The 17,459-nt window shown below is 31.3% G+C and overlaps 2 protein-coding genes across 2 annotated transcripts; both read right to left on the minus strand.

Annotated features, from left to right (window-relative positions):
- LOC109327574 (protein terminal ear1 homolog) lies at positions 4,713–8,320 on the minus strand. The gene is made up of 5 exons (XM_019560755.1): positions 7,653–8,320; positions 6,423–7,056; positions 6,058–6,177; positions 5,643–5,784; positions 4,713–5,288 (listed from the first exon to the last, which is right to left on the minus strand). Exons 1-5 carry the CDS (start codon positions 8,248–8,250, stop codon positions 5,046–5,048), a joined length of 1,737 nt encoding a protein of 578 aa, XP_019416300.1. The 5' UTR covers positions 8,251–8,320; the 3' UTR covers positions 4,713–5,045.
- LOC109328164 (protein SIEVE ELEMENT OCCLUSION C) lies at positions 13,268–17,427 on the minus strand. The gene is made up of 7 exons (XM_019561483.1): positions 17,217–17,427; positions 16,485–16,598; positions 15,934–16,405; positions 15,250–15,366; positions 15,025–15,152; positions 14,200–14,676; positions 13,268–13,990 (listed from the first exon to the last, which is right to left on the minus strand). Exons 1-7 carry the CDS (start codon positions 17,376–17,378, stop codon positions 13,376–13,378), a joined length of 2,085 nt encoding a protein of 694 aa, XP_019417028.1. The 5' UTR covers positions 17,379–17,427; the 3' UTR covers positions 13,268–13,375.

Genomic DNA, 17,459 nt, shown 5'->3' on the forward strand with positions numbered 1-17,459 from the left:
AACTTCTTTTTTTTTGTAGAGATAAAACTTCACTTTCATGATCCTATAGAAAGAAATTAATATTTAACTATGAGAAATCCATTATTTATAAGTGTAAAATAGAATGAGAGGAAATTACCACAACTAACTACTGCTAACCCTTTATTAGCAATAATATAGATGCATTCTCCATGCATGATTGTAATAATTATGGTGATGTAAATCGTAATTACTTGTTTTTTTGCTCAAAAATTTATGTATGATAATGAATGCATGTTTCAATATTCTTGAAAACTATTTAATTTTATTGTCATGCCTTTTCTGTATCCAACTTTTTTCTTTCTAAATCAAAATCATTCATGTATAGTTATTGATAAATATTAATAAAAATTATGTGACAATTATTATTCACAAAATCTTTTATTATTCAGAAGATAAATATAGAGTTGAGAACAAGCTCAATAACCAAAATCTCTAGTCAAAATATCGCCTACAATTTTTAACTCTTGAGGTTTTATCTCTTGATTTTAAAAAAAAAATCAACAAAAATATTCTAAATATAAATTTCAATAAATGGAATGTTCATGTAACTTTTAATGAAAAAGTTTAGTTTTCCCTAAATTCATTACAAAAACATTAAATTAAATTATGAAAATGATAATCCTTTTTTACAAAGACAACATGCAAACCTTACAACATCATAAGAAAATTGACACATACAATAAAATGACATATGATTAGTTTACAAAATGACACATGTCAATTTCTTATAATAAATATTTATTAATTAATTTTATAGGATAATATATATATATATAGTTACTCATAAATTATTGGAGTTGATGACATTGATTTGAGTAAAATTTAAAAAAATGTTATTTATTTTTCAATGAAACTATTAATTTACTGATGTGTTTATGTTTTGTATTTTTTATTAAAATTTTAAAACATACAAATTAATTAAAAATAATTATTTTAACGTATTTCTTTGTTGCATCAAAAGAGCAAATTAAACCTCCTACCTCATTTTTATGAAACTTGGATATATTTTCGACCAAATATTTTAAAAAGAAATCATCTTATAACTTAGGGTTGTAATGTGACATATATCAATATTATTTAGGAACTATTTAAATTTTTATGAAATATAAAAGAAAATAATTGGTTACACCTTTCCATCATGTCATGAAGTAATTTTGGATGGATCATGGTTTACACACTTAGGAAAATAGATTAAAGTAATTTCCCCATATTTAAAATGATTTGGATTCACAATCCATTTTTTAGAATCAAAACTTACAAAATTCTTTTTTATGTCTAACTTGGAGATATGGTAATTGAACCAAAATTCTGAACTCAACAGCTAAGTGCATGTTTCGTTCTTTATTTTTAATGACAAAAATGAAATTTTATTGTAATAAAATGATAAATGTGTTATTGAAAATTATATTTTGCTTTATTTTTTGAAGCACTTGTCACTATATTAATGGAGAGATACTAACTCAGCAACAATGATCAAAACCATCAAAACTCTCCTCCCTACATGCACACCCTACCAAAGGGTCTAGCCTCCACAAAAACTGTGCTTGAACACCAACATGCCTACTACTTCAATTTCCTTAGCAGGAAGTGCTATTAATGTATAACTTCATAGCATTATGGATTGCGAAAATAACGCGGATGTATAAAATGTTTTTTTCTCATTAAATTTTAAATGATATAAGAGAGTGTTGTTTATATACAATGTCTTGTAAAACAAGCAATGCAATAACTTTCTAACAAGCTAATAAACACACGTTGTAAAACAATTCAACATGGTTAAATGTGTAAAATGTGTTAATTACAATAATTGTTTAACCAATGCTTCACTTGACTTTCTAACCAGTCAATCGATTAACAGTTGTGTCAATCAATTAACACTTACCCACTTAATCGATTAATTGTTATTGATGCTATCTTGTTTCTATGATGTCTTTGTTCTCCCTCAAGGAATAATACATTATGTGGTTTGCCTCAGTGTATAGATAGTGTCAATTTCAAGGTGAGTGGGTTGTGGGTCACAAACTCGATGAGAGGTAAATAATTTCATGTATCACTTGTTATAATTGATTAAAAAATATAAAACAAGTATACTTTCCTAGATGAGTATGTATATAACATGGTTGTGGTTGTTTATAGCAATCACAAGTGTCCTATTGGAAAGCAAAACTACCACATTTTACATATTTTACGTATTTAATATATGTTGAATTGTTTTCCAACATGTGTTTATTAATTGTTAGCTGATTAGTTAACTAGTTAGTTTACACTATAAATAAGGCTTTTCATACCTTGATAATGCAATGAGAAATATCCACAAATTTTATTTTACACTTCCGCATTATTTTCGTAATATGTCCATTAAATAAGGTGTCCAAAAATGTTACAAAAAGTTATTGTAAAGAGTGTAATATTTATATATTGACAATATAAAGATTCATACACAATCAATATATTGTGTATTATTCATTTGTATTATTTTTATAAGTCAATGATAATTAATAGTGGATGATGCAGTAACAATATTAAAATCTTTTAAGTTCCATACATCCTTTTCTATATCTTGAAAATAGTTATGATTGTTGCATGCATTAGTTTTTAAAGTGAAATGTTAGATTACTATATAATGGAGTTATGACAAATGATTTTGTAGGTTAGAGAGTTGTAGAAGTAAAATCTGAATTAATTATTATATTATATTAGGCCAAACATATACTTTGCCAGACACCAAAATTTACTATACATGAACCTTATAACTCGGTCCATTTAATATGTTAACTCGATTTAGATTGATTAACAATAAAATAGTTTAATCATAAAACAAATTAAGATTGGAATAATAAAATAACATAAACTCTTACCCAAATCATTAATTTCCATGAGAAAAAACGTGTTGGTTATACATGCTTTCCACGAAGACAACATGAAATCGATCCACGACAACATAGAAACAATTATTAGTATGAGTATGGGAAAACACTATTTATGTCCGCTCGATTCGGTTGCCATCTCTAAAAGTAAGAAATAGTTGAAGAGAATCTAAAGGGCTATTTAATGCAAATGTAAGATGATAGTGGGATATTCATCGGGTTCCAAAGGACAAGGGATGGGTCCCTAAGTGCCCAACCGTGTGGCCTAGATTGCATCAAAACAACACTCACGCATGCCACAACCACGGACCATGGACCATGTACTTGGGTTTCGCATTGCCCCAATATCTTTAATACATCAGAAAATTTATAAGTGATTTAAGCTACATTTTTAATAGGGCGATATACTTCCGACTAAGATTACCTGTTTTAAATAGTGTCTCATTCCATGTCTCAAGTCAATCAAAATATGACTTTTTGTTTATTTTTGTTTTTAAAATTTGTCTTTTATTCATGTGTCAATCTTATATATATATATATTATATTTTTTATAGACAAATGTTAGTATTTTTAGCAGGTAAAAATTAAATTTTTAACTTCTTTATCACTCTACTAATTAAACCCTTCATCCTAACTATATGATCACTTTATGACTCATATATTGTATATATATCAATATACATGGATATTTGGTAATCAAGGTAAAATAGTATTTTAGAATTATGTTAGTATTGTACATCAAAACTTTTGGAAAAAAATAATTTCCCTAATTTAGTTATGTTAGGGAGAGTGGAGTAGAATATTTGTTTCTAAATGCAAATTATGAGTAATACCCTCATTACTAAAACTCATAACAAGTTAACAAGTGAAATAGGAAGATTATTTTTGTCCAAAATTTTGTTTGTGTATAATGCTAATCTACTCATTTTAAAATATTACCTCACCTATGTTAGCATATCCCTTCATTTATATATACATATAGAAAATAAATAATCATCATTCAAGTTGATGAACTTAACCAATCGAACTAATGAGTTAAACAAAAAAGTTTACAAACTCTTCATGAAATATCTAATTTAAGTTGACGAGTCGAACCGAACAGTTCGCGAACCTCAATCAAACTGAATTTGAGATTGAAACATAGCTCATTCTAAACTGAGTCGAGCTTCGAGCCAAACAAATTTTTATTGAGCTCAACTCAATTCAGCTGATTTTCAGCCATACTTTTTAGACTATAGAGATAAAAGATAAAAAAAATGAGAAAAATAAAAAAAAAATTTGATTTATTAAAAATGAAGTTATTCAATTTGAGTTGTTAAGAATACAACTATTATTTTTTTTTGCATGTCATCTTTTGATTTTAAAAAAAACTCAGTTGAAGGAGCAATACCAGAAATATTTTCCCCCTAAAAGAGAAACCTGGGGTCCTGGAACTTTTGTCTGGTGTAAAATTGGTCAAACATAGACAAGGATATATGCTATGACCAATATATTTTGACATTAACATTACAAGGTTATGGTTGGGAGTTGGAGAAGGATCCTATGAGGTGTACTGCATCATGTTGTCCACGTGTCAAAGCCCCAATACATCAAGGAAAAAGAACAGGTGATATTGTGAATACTGTAGTGGGCGACAGAAATCACTTGTCCGGAATGGTGTCCAAAACTAATTAGAGTGCTACTTTTTATTACCTCTTGTTTTTAAAAAAAATTCTTTTATTCACATGTCAATATGTGATTGACTTAAGACGAGACACGATTTAGAACAGATAATTCCGATCCTATGTGGTGACTAGTGGTGTGCTTGAAAGAAAAGGTGAAAGGTACAAAACTCAGTGCAGAGAGCATTTAATGAGTCACCAATGCAGGACAAATGATAATAATAGAAAATTAGAAATGGTCCACAATTGAAATAAAGCCAAACACAAATAATATTAACTATGTCTTGAGTTCTTGACAATAATAGCCCTATTTACATTGACTATTATAGCCTCACACAACACTAAACAAAAGGGTACCAAAGAAAAGGACACATTTTAGATCAGAATTCATGCACCAAACACAAATAATTAAAACTGGTATGTGTATCATCTATGGTACTTGTTAATGCACATAATTCATAACCATACTAATACCATAGAACACAACCCTTAGTCCTTATACTTCACTATTATCATCAACACTTCTGCTTCTGATGCTGCTACTATCTTCACTAGAGTTGGTGACACTAATTGTTATTGGAATTGGAATGGTTTTGTTGTTGCTGTTGGCAACTATTGGAAATGGTTCTGTTAATTCCTTCATACCATCACGAGGTGGAGAAAACATCACTGGCATGTGATGATCTAGCTCGCATGGGAACCTTGAGTTCTTGAAGTGCTCTTTCAATGCTTCCAACCCCTATATATATATATATACACAACATTTATTTAAGTTAGATGCTATTTTTCTTTATGGAAACTTATCATTATAAAAAACATAAAATTATAATCTTTTTGATTTTTGCTAGAAACTTGAATGAAAATTTGAAAATAGTATATTGAATAGTACCCTTTATCTTGAAGCATTTAGTTTTTCGATTTTATCCATTATAAATGAGAAAATGAAATAAAATAATAACAAACTAACAATCATGTAACCATTTTCTTACTGCAGAAACTATTTATTAATTGACTAAAAATACTATAATACTATAAACTATAAATAGTGAATGAATTATGGAAAGAAAAGGAAGAAGTTGAAAAGAATAAATACCTGAACTCTAGCATAGGTGACTTGACAGATTTTTCTAGAATTGAAGACTTCCCAATGTTTATGATGGAAAGCCTTATAGAGCCTCATAGTTGCCTCTGGAGATGTCATGTTCACAAACCCATATCCCACATTGCACTTGTTACTGTTTCAACATCATTATACATAAAATGTAATCACCAATATAATTAATTTATTCAATGTATATAAACATTAGAGTAAATATTCATTTTACTCTTTCATATTTTTCGATTTTACCAGTTTAGTCCTCCAAAAAAGAAAAGAACTAAAATGGGTATTTACTCTAAATATGGTAAGGTTCTATCTCAAAACCAATTGACAATGAGATAGGCGATGTGGGATTTACTTTCCAACAAAATATTAAAGAACAATTGTTATTAGAGGAATGGAAAAATACTTGAAATCAATGGGAAGGTAAAGAAAGTCAAATGAGGATAAAGGCTGGTTGTTGCAGTCACCAATCTGTTCATTGCACTGTATGCAATGGCTGTCCAGCATGTTTAATAGCAGCTTCTGACTGCAACCAAAATTTAATATTAGTCACTTCCATAACTTTCACAACTTTTTTTATACTAATAAAATTAAATACTATATTCCAAATGCTCAAGTTCGGGTCTCTTTCCGAGTTGGGTTTTAGGAGGGAATGGAAAGGGAATACTACTTCTGAAGCCTTTTCTTTCCTTTCCAAAATCTAACTCGCAAACGTAACCTTATAGTCTTAATTGTGTTGCAGCTCAGTTATATAAAAATTGAGAGACAAACCTATACTTGTTGGGTATGTTCTTGATCATGACAGTAGTTCTAGTATCTCTACAACCAGATTCTACAATTGCATCTTCTTGTATGAGAAACTGAGTATCATGATTCTTTCTTTGCTTTCCCTTCCAATGCCTATTACCTCTATATGTTTCTTGTCCATGCTTTGTGCTTTCTATCATAGACTCACAACTACTATGTTTTTTAATGGAATTCTTCCTTGAAGACCCATTTGAATGTTGTTGTTGCTGCTGCAGCCGCTTCTTTTCAACTCCATCGACAACTTCCTCACTCAAATTCATTGAACTAACTGCTTCTTCAATGGTCCCTGCCGAATTCCTTACCTTCTTGGCGCTCCTCTTGTTAACACTCGATGATTTCTTGAACGAGAAGCGCGATGAGGGAGGAGAAAAGGGTGAGGGTGGTGATAGTACATTGTCATTCAAGTTGATAGGCTTATTGGAATGGTAGAACTTTCTGTTGTGTTCTCCTTCTCTACTATACTCAATAACAACCACTTTTCCATGAATCTTCTTCCCATCCATGTTTTTCAAAGCATTTGCTGCATCTCTTATGTCATAAAACTCAATCAATCTTTGGTTCTTTTTATTAGGTCTTTCTCTCAATTCCTTTATAGGACCTATCAATTCATCCAATAATAAATAGTGTTAGTGAAGACAAAAAATGGTGCATGAACACATAATCATCATTTTCACACCATTGATGTATCAAGAAGCATTATCTTTTAAACAAAAATCATATACTTGAATATGAATAATGAAATTCACAATGTTAAAAACTTTACCCTACAATCTACATTAGTCCTTATACTGCATTAACCTATTGTTTATACACCAAATTACAATTTCATAAAATAAGAGATTACTATAGCTTATGCTTACAATAATTTAAGGAACTAAAATACACAAAAGTATGAGATAGAGACATGTCAAAAAAATCAACCACACAAAATAAACTTCAATAACTTTATATCAAATTCAACATTTTTTGGTGTGATACTTAACAACATTCATAAACTCACATTGAACCTCTAATCAAGAGTGCTATCATCTCCTTCAAAAAAATTACTTTTTTTAGAAGCCACTTAATTCATGATTAAAATAATAGTAACCTGAACCAACAAAACGTTGGTCTAGTAAGGTCGAAGTTTCGATTCGTGAGAGCATAGTAACAAAAAATAATAGTAACGTGAAAAGTGATAAGTTGAAAGAATACCAAAAGTTTCAAAAACTTGTCGAACATTCTTCGCTGAAACCTCACGGTCCAAATTAAAAACTACTATAGTCCCTTGGTTCTGACCATCAGGAACAGCATTACACGCCGGCAAAGCAAACTGAGCCCAAACGGCGCGTCCCGCAATAAGCCCACGCGCCGGTGGAGGTAACGGCGGCGAGTTGAACAAATTAGAACCACCACCGCCACAACCACCGTAGTAGTAATAGTAATAGTTTCTAAGCCTAGTTTGTTGCATAATGTGTTGACCCTGAATCGCCGTCAACGCCGTCTGTGCATGTCTGAGATCATAGAAATGAACAGTAACGGTTCCGTTAGTTAATAAGTTTTCCATTTGTACCCCTCTGACATCACCGAAAACTTGTAGTTCAGTTCTTAATAGGGACTCAGTGATGAAGATTTGGAATGGGGTTATGAGTAAAGAGCGTGTTGGTGACGTGGCGATGTTGGGTGGTGGTGATGTTGTGGTGTAGGATAAGTGAGGAGTAGCGTAGGAAAGCCCAAGAGGAATGTGAGGAAGAGGGAATGAAGGGTTAGAGGGTATGAACTCTTGAGCTGTAGGGTCTAAGTGTCCTCCCATGGGGTAGAGTGGAGGGTATGTTCCAATAATGTTGGTGGTTTCGTATTTATCTCTAATAATGTCAAAGGAGAAGGAGAGAATAGAGAGAGATGAGTTTGGGTGTTAATGTTACTATGGAACAAATTATGCTAAATAGTGGTAGGACTATGTTGTAGTGGTATTTACTAAATTACTATATTGCCCCCACCAAATGTTGAATGAAAATATCACTTTTTGGGTGTGTAAAGTTTTTGATACTCACAACACATCATCAACTGTTGATTTGTATTAATTTTGTTTGAGAGTCAATAATATCAATATAGATATATACAGACTATGTAAAAAAAAAATTTAAATTGTTAGGGCATACATGTTAAATCCATAAAAAAAATAGTTTTTGTATAATAAAATGATTATTATGGAATGAAAATTATATTAAAGTATGGATTAATTGTTTTATGTTTAATGAAATATGTTTTAGCTACGGGATGAAGTGTTGGTTTAAGTGATACATGTTTGATTCTCCTTAAATAATGTCTTAAGTTCGAGTTTTGTGGATGAAAAATAGTCATTAGGAAAATTAGCCCCACATACCTGTAGATGTTCTCGGCTCACACAAGATTCTCTCTATTAATGGAGAAGATCCTAACTCATGTTAGTACCAAGAAACTCATTGTTGCATATTCTCTAAAGTACTAGAGAGTCCATTACTTGATAGATATGTTGACATGGGGTTAGTAATGACAACAAGATGGATCGGGTCGGGTTTATACTTACCCAACTTAAATCTAAAATTTAAAACCTGAACCCGAAATCGATGAGGTTTCCAAACATGACAGGGAATAAAAAATATAACTAAATGAAAAATATGTTGAATATCTCATATAAACGAATGTATATATTTTGTGGTAACTTTATGAATGCTATACTAAAGTTTGTAGGGTGGTACATATGAAAATGAATCTAAAAGTTTATGATTGAAATATCAAGATTAAAAGATAATACAAGAGTTATGGGTGGTGATGATTATGTCTTTAGGTTAGGAACCCAAGTTCTCACTGCCTATAGATTCTAAAAGTAGTGAAAAAGTATTAGAATCTAAGCCTATTATCTTTTTAAATATTAAATACTTCGTTTTTTAATACACATACTTTTTTAGTCTGTTATTAATTATCAACTATAAGGAATGATATTCTATATTGGTAGTGGAGAATAATTATTACAAAGTGTTTATATATTTACATATAACAAATAAATTGGTAATTTAATAACATTTATGACGTCATGCATTAAAAAGACGAGCTAGCTAGATATATGGTGTTTCCAATTTGGTATACAAATAAACCATGATACTAGATTTCTCTTTTTTATGGCATTGAATAAAACAAGTTTGATGTAAGGATGAAAAGTGAGTGAAAGTGATGTTTCCTTTGTTCTTGACCATCCTTTATTCCTTTTTAGGAGTGGAGTGGACTACACTTTACAACAACATTCTCATTTGTTTGGTCACTCATCAATCAACCTCTAATATATATATATACCTTACAATATCCAAGCATAATACATTGTTTAATTTTTTTGGTTTCCCACATGTATCCTCGCACTGGAGGCCATCCTATTCGAGCCAGGAATATCCATAGGTATGTGGGGCTAACTCTCCCAACGAGCATTTTTTCCATCCACAAGACCCGAACTCGAGTTTTTGCTTAAGGGAAATCAAACATGTATCATTCTCCCAAAGAGTTGATTAATTTACCTTACTATATAGTAGATAGAGAATAATGTATTTACTAAGATAATTTATCTTCTCTGACCAATAAAAGTATGACATGTGTACTATTTCGTCTAGTTTTAGAAATATCTTTATAGAAAATAATGAGATAATTTATCTCTTTATACCATAATATACTTTATTCTAATATAGATATTAACCATCACAATGTGATACAATATAATTCATTACAAAGCTTCGAGTGAGATTTTATACGAGCTAAGTAAGAGAAATTTTTTAGAAATATATACGAGCTAGGTGAAATAATGATGAATGATACAGTATTAATGTAAAAAACTTTTATATTGTCGATCTATACATCTTTTTCTCGTCGAAATAATGGTATAGGAATTGAAGCACACGTTGCATGGTGTAATGAAGCATTTGAGAAGACAAAAGAGAGTGGGAATGAGCATGAGTGCAAGGAACCATTCTTGTTTGTTCCCGGGCCCTGTTACCAGGAATGTTTGTCGGTGCTTGTGCCCATTGCAATAGGTGTATGGCTACAACTTCAAACTAATTTGGGAGACAATTAAGCACCAGTTTATGCCACAAGTTTCGATTTCTCTCCGATATTTGTTAAGAGAGACAATCACATAATTTAAAAGGATTAGTTTTTTACTTGATATGAGAAAGGGGTATCATTAGTTATATTGGATCAGACTGTGACCGGAGGAACTTCCAACCTCCGGAGAGTTTCATTGTTAGTGAGGTGTGGGAAGAGTGTAGAGCTACAACAAGTGAAACATCACGTCTTGAACTAAAACTTTAACCTCTCCCCATATATTCAATGTGAGACTTCACACTTAATAAACCCAACAATGTTATACAAAAAAAATCAAGAATAACATTTTCAAATCCACAACCAAATTTAAACTCCTAATCCTATGGACTATAAAATTAATTATTTAAGTGGATCAATGTAAGTGGGATTTTTTTTAATGTATGCCCATAATACGTTAAAGGGTTTAGTTAAAGCAAAGTTTTGTTGGGGTGATCTTTTTGTCATTCTTGAAATATGCATGGGACATTTATTTTTTCTATAAAAACTTTTTTAATAGAATCCTTGACATCTATTCTTAGATAAACGTTAGAAACTATATGCCACTAATTAGCATATTTGATTATTTCCAAGAAAAAAAAAATCTAATGTGTATGATAGAGCATATATTAAGTAGATAATTTTATATGGAAAAATAGTTTGTTTAGTAATTTTATGTGGCATTTTTAGTTTTCCTATGAACATTTCCTACTTTCATTGAACATACATTAGAAAACCCTGATAACAAATTGAAAAAAAAAAACATTTAATTAATAATTAAAAATTATATATTAAGCTTTAATTTATTTAAAAGTTGTGTACAAGGTCGGCTTATTAATTAATTACGTGTTCATGTACCAACAAAATATTGATCTAGTGATGTAACATCCTACTGAATTCCCAATGTCAAGAGTTCAATTTCTGGAAACGACACTTACTGGGAGGGGAAACCACAAACCCGAGAAAATGTTGGTTTTTCAAGTGTAATCATATAAACCAATCAGTCATAAATAAAATATCAATTTATGACAAATATTGTTTTTCAATAGAACATTTTGTAAGAATATATATCATTTTCTATAATACTCAAATAATGAACTCAATAACCAACGAGCGTTGGTTTAAGTGATACATACTTAATTCCCCTTAAGCAAAGTTTTGGGTTCGAGTATTGTGGATAGAAAAAATGTCCGTTTAGAAAGTTAGCCTCATGTACCTGTGAATGTTTCCGACTCGGACAGGATTACCTCCAGTGCAGTGCAAGAATACATGTGAAAAACCAAAAAAAATAATGAACTCAATAAACTAATTGATTTCAATATATACTTGAGTTTTAATGGTCTTGGGTAGCAGTACTCTCGCGTGATGAGGGACCACAAACCAAAATATTACTTTGTCTCTTGGGTAACCGTGGCCTACAAGGATTTTTGTCCCTAAAAAATAAGGAAATAAAAGGCTTTAAGCCCTAATAATGGAGTCCATGTATTCTTCTGTTATCTACTAATTTCATCATTAAACTATTTGTATGCTTGAATTAGGAAAAGAATGACAAAATAAAACAAGAGAAAAAATATATATGCCCCAACAATGTAAGAGTTTTTTACATGTTATTATATCATGCACCACTCATATTTAATCATCGTTGACTCTTAAAAAAGTATTACAAATAAATGATGAATGATTATATATAAATTGTTATACTAATAGTGCACATGTATTACGGTCATAAAACATTAATTTTAACTTTAGACCTCATGTTCAAGGGATGCATTTTAGATAGGTAATAAAGTATATTGAATGTGTATTTTTATTGAATTTTATGTAATCTTATAAATAAACATTTGCACTTAGAAATAGAGTTATATAGCTAAAAACTTATACCCATTTTCTATGAGGAGTGACCTAATTTCTCAAGAAGGCTCAACTCATTTTCTATTGACAAATGTCAAATTAATGGCATGGTTAAGAAAGTTATGATGACAAAGATAGAAAGGATAATATTGATTAACCATATAAATTCAATTGAGTTACATATTTAGACTTCACTTTCATAAATTCAGAAATTCAATTTAATATAATTATATCGGCTACAAACTTAATAAGTGACTTAATTCTGATAATACATAAGCTTCTAAAACTGATAATAGATATGAGTTCAATGAGTGAATACTCAAACAGTATTTTCAGCTCTCCCCATTAAAGAGAAAACGAAAGTCATAAAAGAAATTTATGATTTGGTTGAAGAAGATCATCATATCAAAGCTCTCTCCAGAAACATACAAAAGAAAGTTCTAACTAGACTTCAGGTACATCTTATGTGTATTTTAACAATGTCAAACACTGATTATGAAATTTGCATATAGAAAAGGTACTTCTCAAATTACAACTAGATTAGAAATTGTAAAGTCTTGAACACTTTCTACATCCTGAGCAGGTGCAACATATTTCCATGATCTTATGCAAAGTATTCTAACCCTTCACAATTAGTCCAATCCTAGTGGTTTTTTAAGTTATGTTTAAAATCTGTTCTTTTTTTTTGTTTCGCACATGTATACTCGCACTGAAGCCAATCATGTTCAAGCTGGGAACATCCACAAGTACGTAGGGCTAACTCTGTCAGTGGACATTTTTTCCATCTACGAAACTCGAACCCGGGACATTGCCTAATATTTTTATTGGAAAACATTACAAGTACCCAAATAATTATTTCTAAACATTGTCCTTTGCTTAAACCATTATTTGGTCTCTAGTTTTATCCCTCAAAAAACATGAGACACTCACAACAAGAAACAATCTTAAAATAACACACAAACTTACCTATTACCTTACCAAATTCATGGTTGATACACCACAAACTTCTTCATAGGATGCATGCAAATTTCACAAATTACACTTCCTTGAGTAATTACTTCTTCACTTGAGGGAACTAAGTAAAAGTGGCTGCAAGGTCCTGCAACAAAAGTAGGGTCTAAGAAGTTTCTTATAGCACCCAACAAACCCAACTTGGGTACATTTTCTCCCCACTCATGATATTTCTTTAATAATTCCATCACTTTCTCTCCTTGAAGCCTCATGATATTAGTTAAGCTTCCACTTCCAAACACTGCCCAACCTTGTTCCTTATCATTCATTTCAAGCAATGTTGATAACTCTTCTAGTACATGATCAGAAGATGGTGTCTTTCCTTGTCTAAGTTTTGATCTTCTCATACTCTCTAACCGAAGCCAAAAGAATTGTAGTTTTGTGAAGGAAAGTAGGACACTGAGATTTTTTGCAGTAGTTGTTGCCATTATTTCTTTTATGTGTTGTTCACTTAACTTACTATTGCCAACATATATTGTTTCTAGTTGCAAACCTGTTTTTTTGAGCTGAGTTATGTTATCATTGAATTGTTTAATCCAAGCCAAGTTTTCACTCCCATATATGCAAAGATTTTTGCCTTCTTTAACCTGAAAAACTAAGCATGTTAGATACAATAAAAGTATAAAACATAGGTGTTGTTCTTTGGCTGCTAGTGATGTTGTTCTTGTATGAAAATACATGTGTAATAGTTGTTATTGATGCATGTTACATTTTTGTTGTATATCATTAGTCAAGTATAAAAATGATGTGCACATAAAAGAACTTATCAAAAATATGTTATGAATCAGGCTCCTACCCAATAAGCAAGGAGAGGGTTGATATCACTTAGCAAAAGTTGCATTGTCAAATTCTGGTCTTGCCATAGCTCTGCCTCTTTCGAAGCCGAAAAGGGAAAACTTCGCGCTCCCCAAATGTTGATCATGTCAAGAGCATTGTTGTTTGTAACCTTGCCATTAGAATCCAATACTACCATTAGGGGCTCCTCATTGTAGTTCCATTCTTCCCTAATGTACTTCACTACTGCTGATCTAAGTGACCTCGGTTTCCAAATAGCATACCAAGGCAAGGAATCTGATAGGAAATTGAAACTAGTATCTTCGGAATCAGTCCATGTATCGGATGATGGAAGGGGAACCCACACAATCTTGTAACTCTCACTCAAATGATGATCACATGTTTGTTGCACAAGTAAGAGTAGTTCTTCTAGGGAAAACAGCTTCGGCTTCGAGATCAATAACAGAACTATCTTATTTTTCAGTTCAGACACACCAAGCTGTATATGACAGAATATTAACATTAGTAGGAGGAACTATTTCTATGTCTTATATATACTTTTTTGATAGGCAACATTCGGAGAGATTGTGCAACTGTCAGGTTCTGAACTCAGGTGCTCACACTTCATGTCTCGCAATTCTACCAATATTCAGGTTTTGAACCCTGCATTTTCTATGGCACTAACTATTTTTTTGTCATGCAATTTGCATCATTTTGGCGATTTCTCCTAGCATTTAATATATTTCTTACTTGATTATAACTAATATATCTATTGGTATAAACTCAAGTCTAATTATAGAATCAAAACCTTTATCAACACATAAATGAGCATCAAAGAGCATAATACCTTTACTTGTGTTGGACAATCCTTCAGCGACAAGTAGTTATTCGAAGCAAACAGTAAATTGAGAATCTTCTGATTATCATTTTGCATTTCATCAACAAGGCTCAATAGCTTGACATGCAAGTTTCTCTCTGAAACATATATTTTATACCAATGATATTAGTTCATAAGTCAGAATTGCTTAATAAACTTTCCATTATAAGCACTCTTATGAAGCCAAAAATTAACCTATTTCTTGTTGACACACATCAACCTGGTCTTTGAGAATGCTATATATGTTACTTAACCTATAAGCCAAACTTGAGAGCTCCCATGCTGCAATTATTGTTGAATCTGAAAACCTGAAATTTGTGGATACATCAAAATAGTATCCCATGTCATTTATTGTGAGAGAATATTCTATGCACAAACAAGATCAAGAGGCTTTTTACGGCCTGAGTAGTGACCGTGTAAAAAACTTTACACCGAGAGAATAGCATATATATTAAACTCTTATGTTATATGCATTTGAAACTAACAATAACTTTGATCAATCACTATGTCATATAAATGAAATGAAAAAGTCCAAAAACATCAGCTAAACTTTATAAGATGGTGATTTAGTCCATGAATATCAAACGTATGTAGAAGGGGCCATGAACTCTAGTTTGAGTGCAAAATAATCCTTTATCATTTAAAAATACCTCTGAACTTTACATGATGTGTAATTTAATCTTTAAACTTCAAAAAATGCATAAAAAGGACCCTGAACTATGCTTTGCATGTGATATTTTCTATTCAAGTTATCTAATCAGAGTTCAAGATCCCTTTACAGATTTTTTTTTCTAAAATTGGACATCATGCAAAGTTCAAAGGGTGTTCTTGGATTTCCCCCTTAATAAAAGCAATTATATGTGTATGAATTTATTGGTCTATAAGTCTCAAGGGAAAGAACATGCACTTGCTCATGTTTCTTGGTTGAGAATTCTGCAACTTGAGAAAAACATGCCAAACTGCTTCTGATTATCAAGTAAACAGATAAGTATATAAGAGACTTTGTGACAATTAGTACATCATTTCCAAGCTCTACATGTTGAAGTGGCATAGCCTCAAACTTAATGATGCACATTGCCACATCCATCATGGTCTTAACCAACAAGCTCAATGCCTTTATTTGTGGCTTTAGGACCCTTAATTTGTAGGGCAGTTTCTTAAGCCTCATAATTGATGCAGCCAAAGTATCACAAGGGTATAGCTGTGTAAGGTTCCAGAATTCACCATATTTTGTAGCAAAAGCAGCAAGGACTAAAACTACTTTTGCATCCCATCTATAGTTCCCTATTAAATCAAACAAACTCATTATCCTTGACTTAAGATCGACTTCGCCGGAACATTTGCAAAGTATCTGTCAATAAAATAGATATGTTAATTATTAAGTGAATGTGCATGCACAAAGTTAAGCCAAAATATGGAATATGAAGTACTTTGCATGAAATTTGTTTGATGATGCATCCTATTGGTTCAGGACAGCCAAGTAATTCAATTTGATCAGTTATGTCAATCTTAGGAAAGGATGCAGTATATATATTAGAAGCCACCTGAAACAAGAGAAACCAATTGAAACCATAGTATGAAAATTTAGATGAAGGTAATATAATAATCATGAATCAGTGATCACTAAATCTTAAAGGTGAAGGACATTGAATGTTTGGTCAAAAGTTAATCTTAAAATTCAAGCTTATTGTCATAAGTTTCTAATAGGAGATGGTTTCTAAATGACATAGTAAAAACCTATTGATCTTGTATGTGCAAGAGACAATCTCTATGTTCCATATATCAATCATAACCGACTTGGAAGATGGTGAGCTTGACGCAACAGGAAGGTTATTACTTAGTATTCAAATCATGGAAACAACCTCTTGTCGGAATAAGACTGCATACATTTACTCTCAGATCCGATAAGTAGTAGCCTCGTATACTGGGCCGCCCAAAAAAATCTTATACAATGATGTTTTTTTTGCATAATAAGGCTATCATGATCATACATTTGAAGTTCTCACAGGTCAAGTAACAGTGCTAAATTTGTCAAATTTTGGATGACTAATCATAATCTAAATGTTCTTAAACTTATAATCTAAAAAGCCATGAGAAAAAATGCATGATAATACATATATTTATAGTAATTAACAACATATGAAGGGAGTAAAAAACATTACTCCTATTGTGGAAACATGAAACATAATGTTTCCGACAGCATGAAGCATTGTCTCAGAATCCAACCAACGACCATCTGGATCATGTGAAAGGAGAAGTTTCTTCATAAAAATATCATCTTGCATATTGGAAATTGAAACCAGTTTTTTGTTCATGAAATTCATAGCTGAAATAGTGCTGAAATGCACCACATAAACTTGGTATATATCATCATATATTAAGGCCAAATACTTTTGTTCTATTAT

The sequence above is a fragment of the Lupinus angustifolius genome, chromosome LG15 (assembly GCF_001865875.1).
Source record: "Lupinus angustifolius cultivar Tanjil chromosome LG15, LupAngTanjil_v1.0, whole genome shotgun sequence".
Lineage (NCBI taxonomy): Eukaryota > Viridiplantae > Streptophyta > Magnoliopsida > Fabales > Fabaceae > Lupinus > Lupinus angustifolius.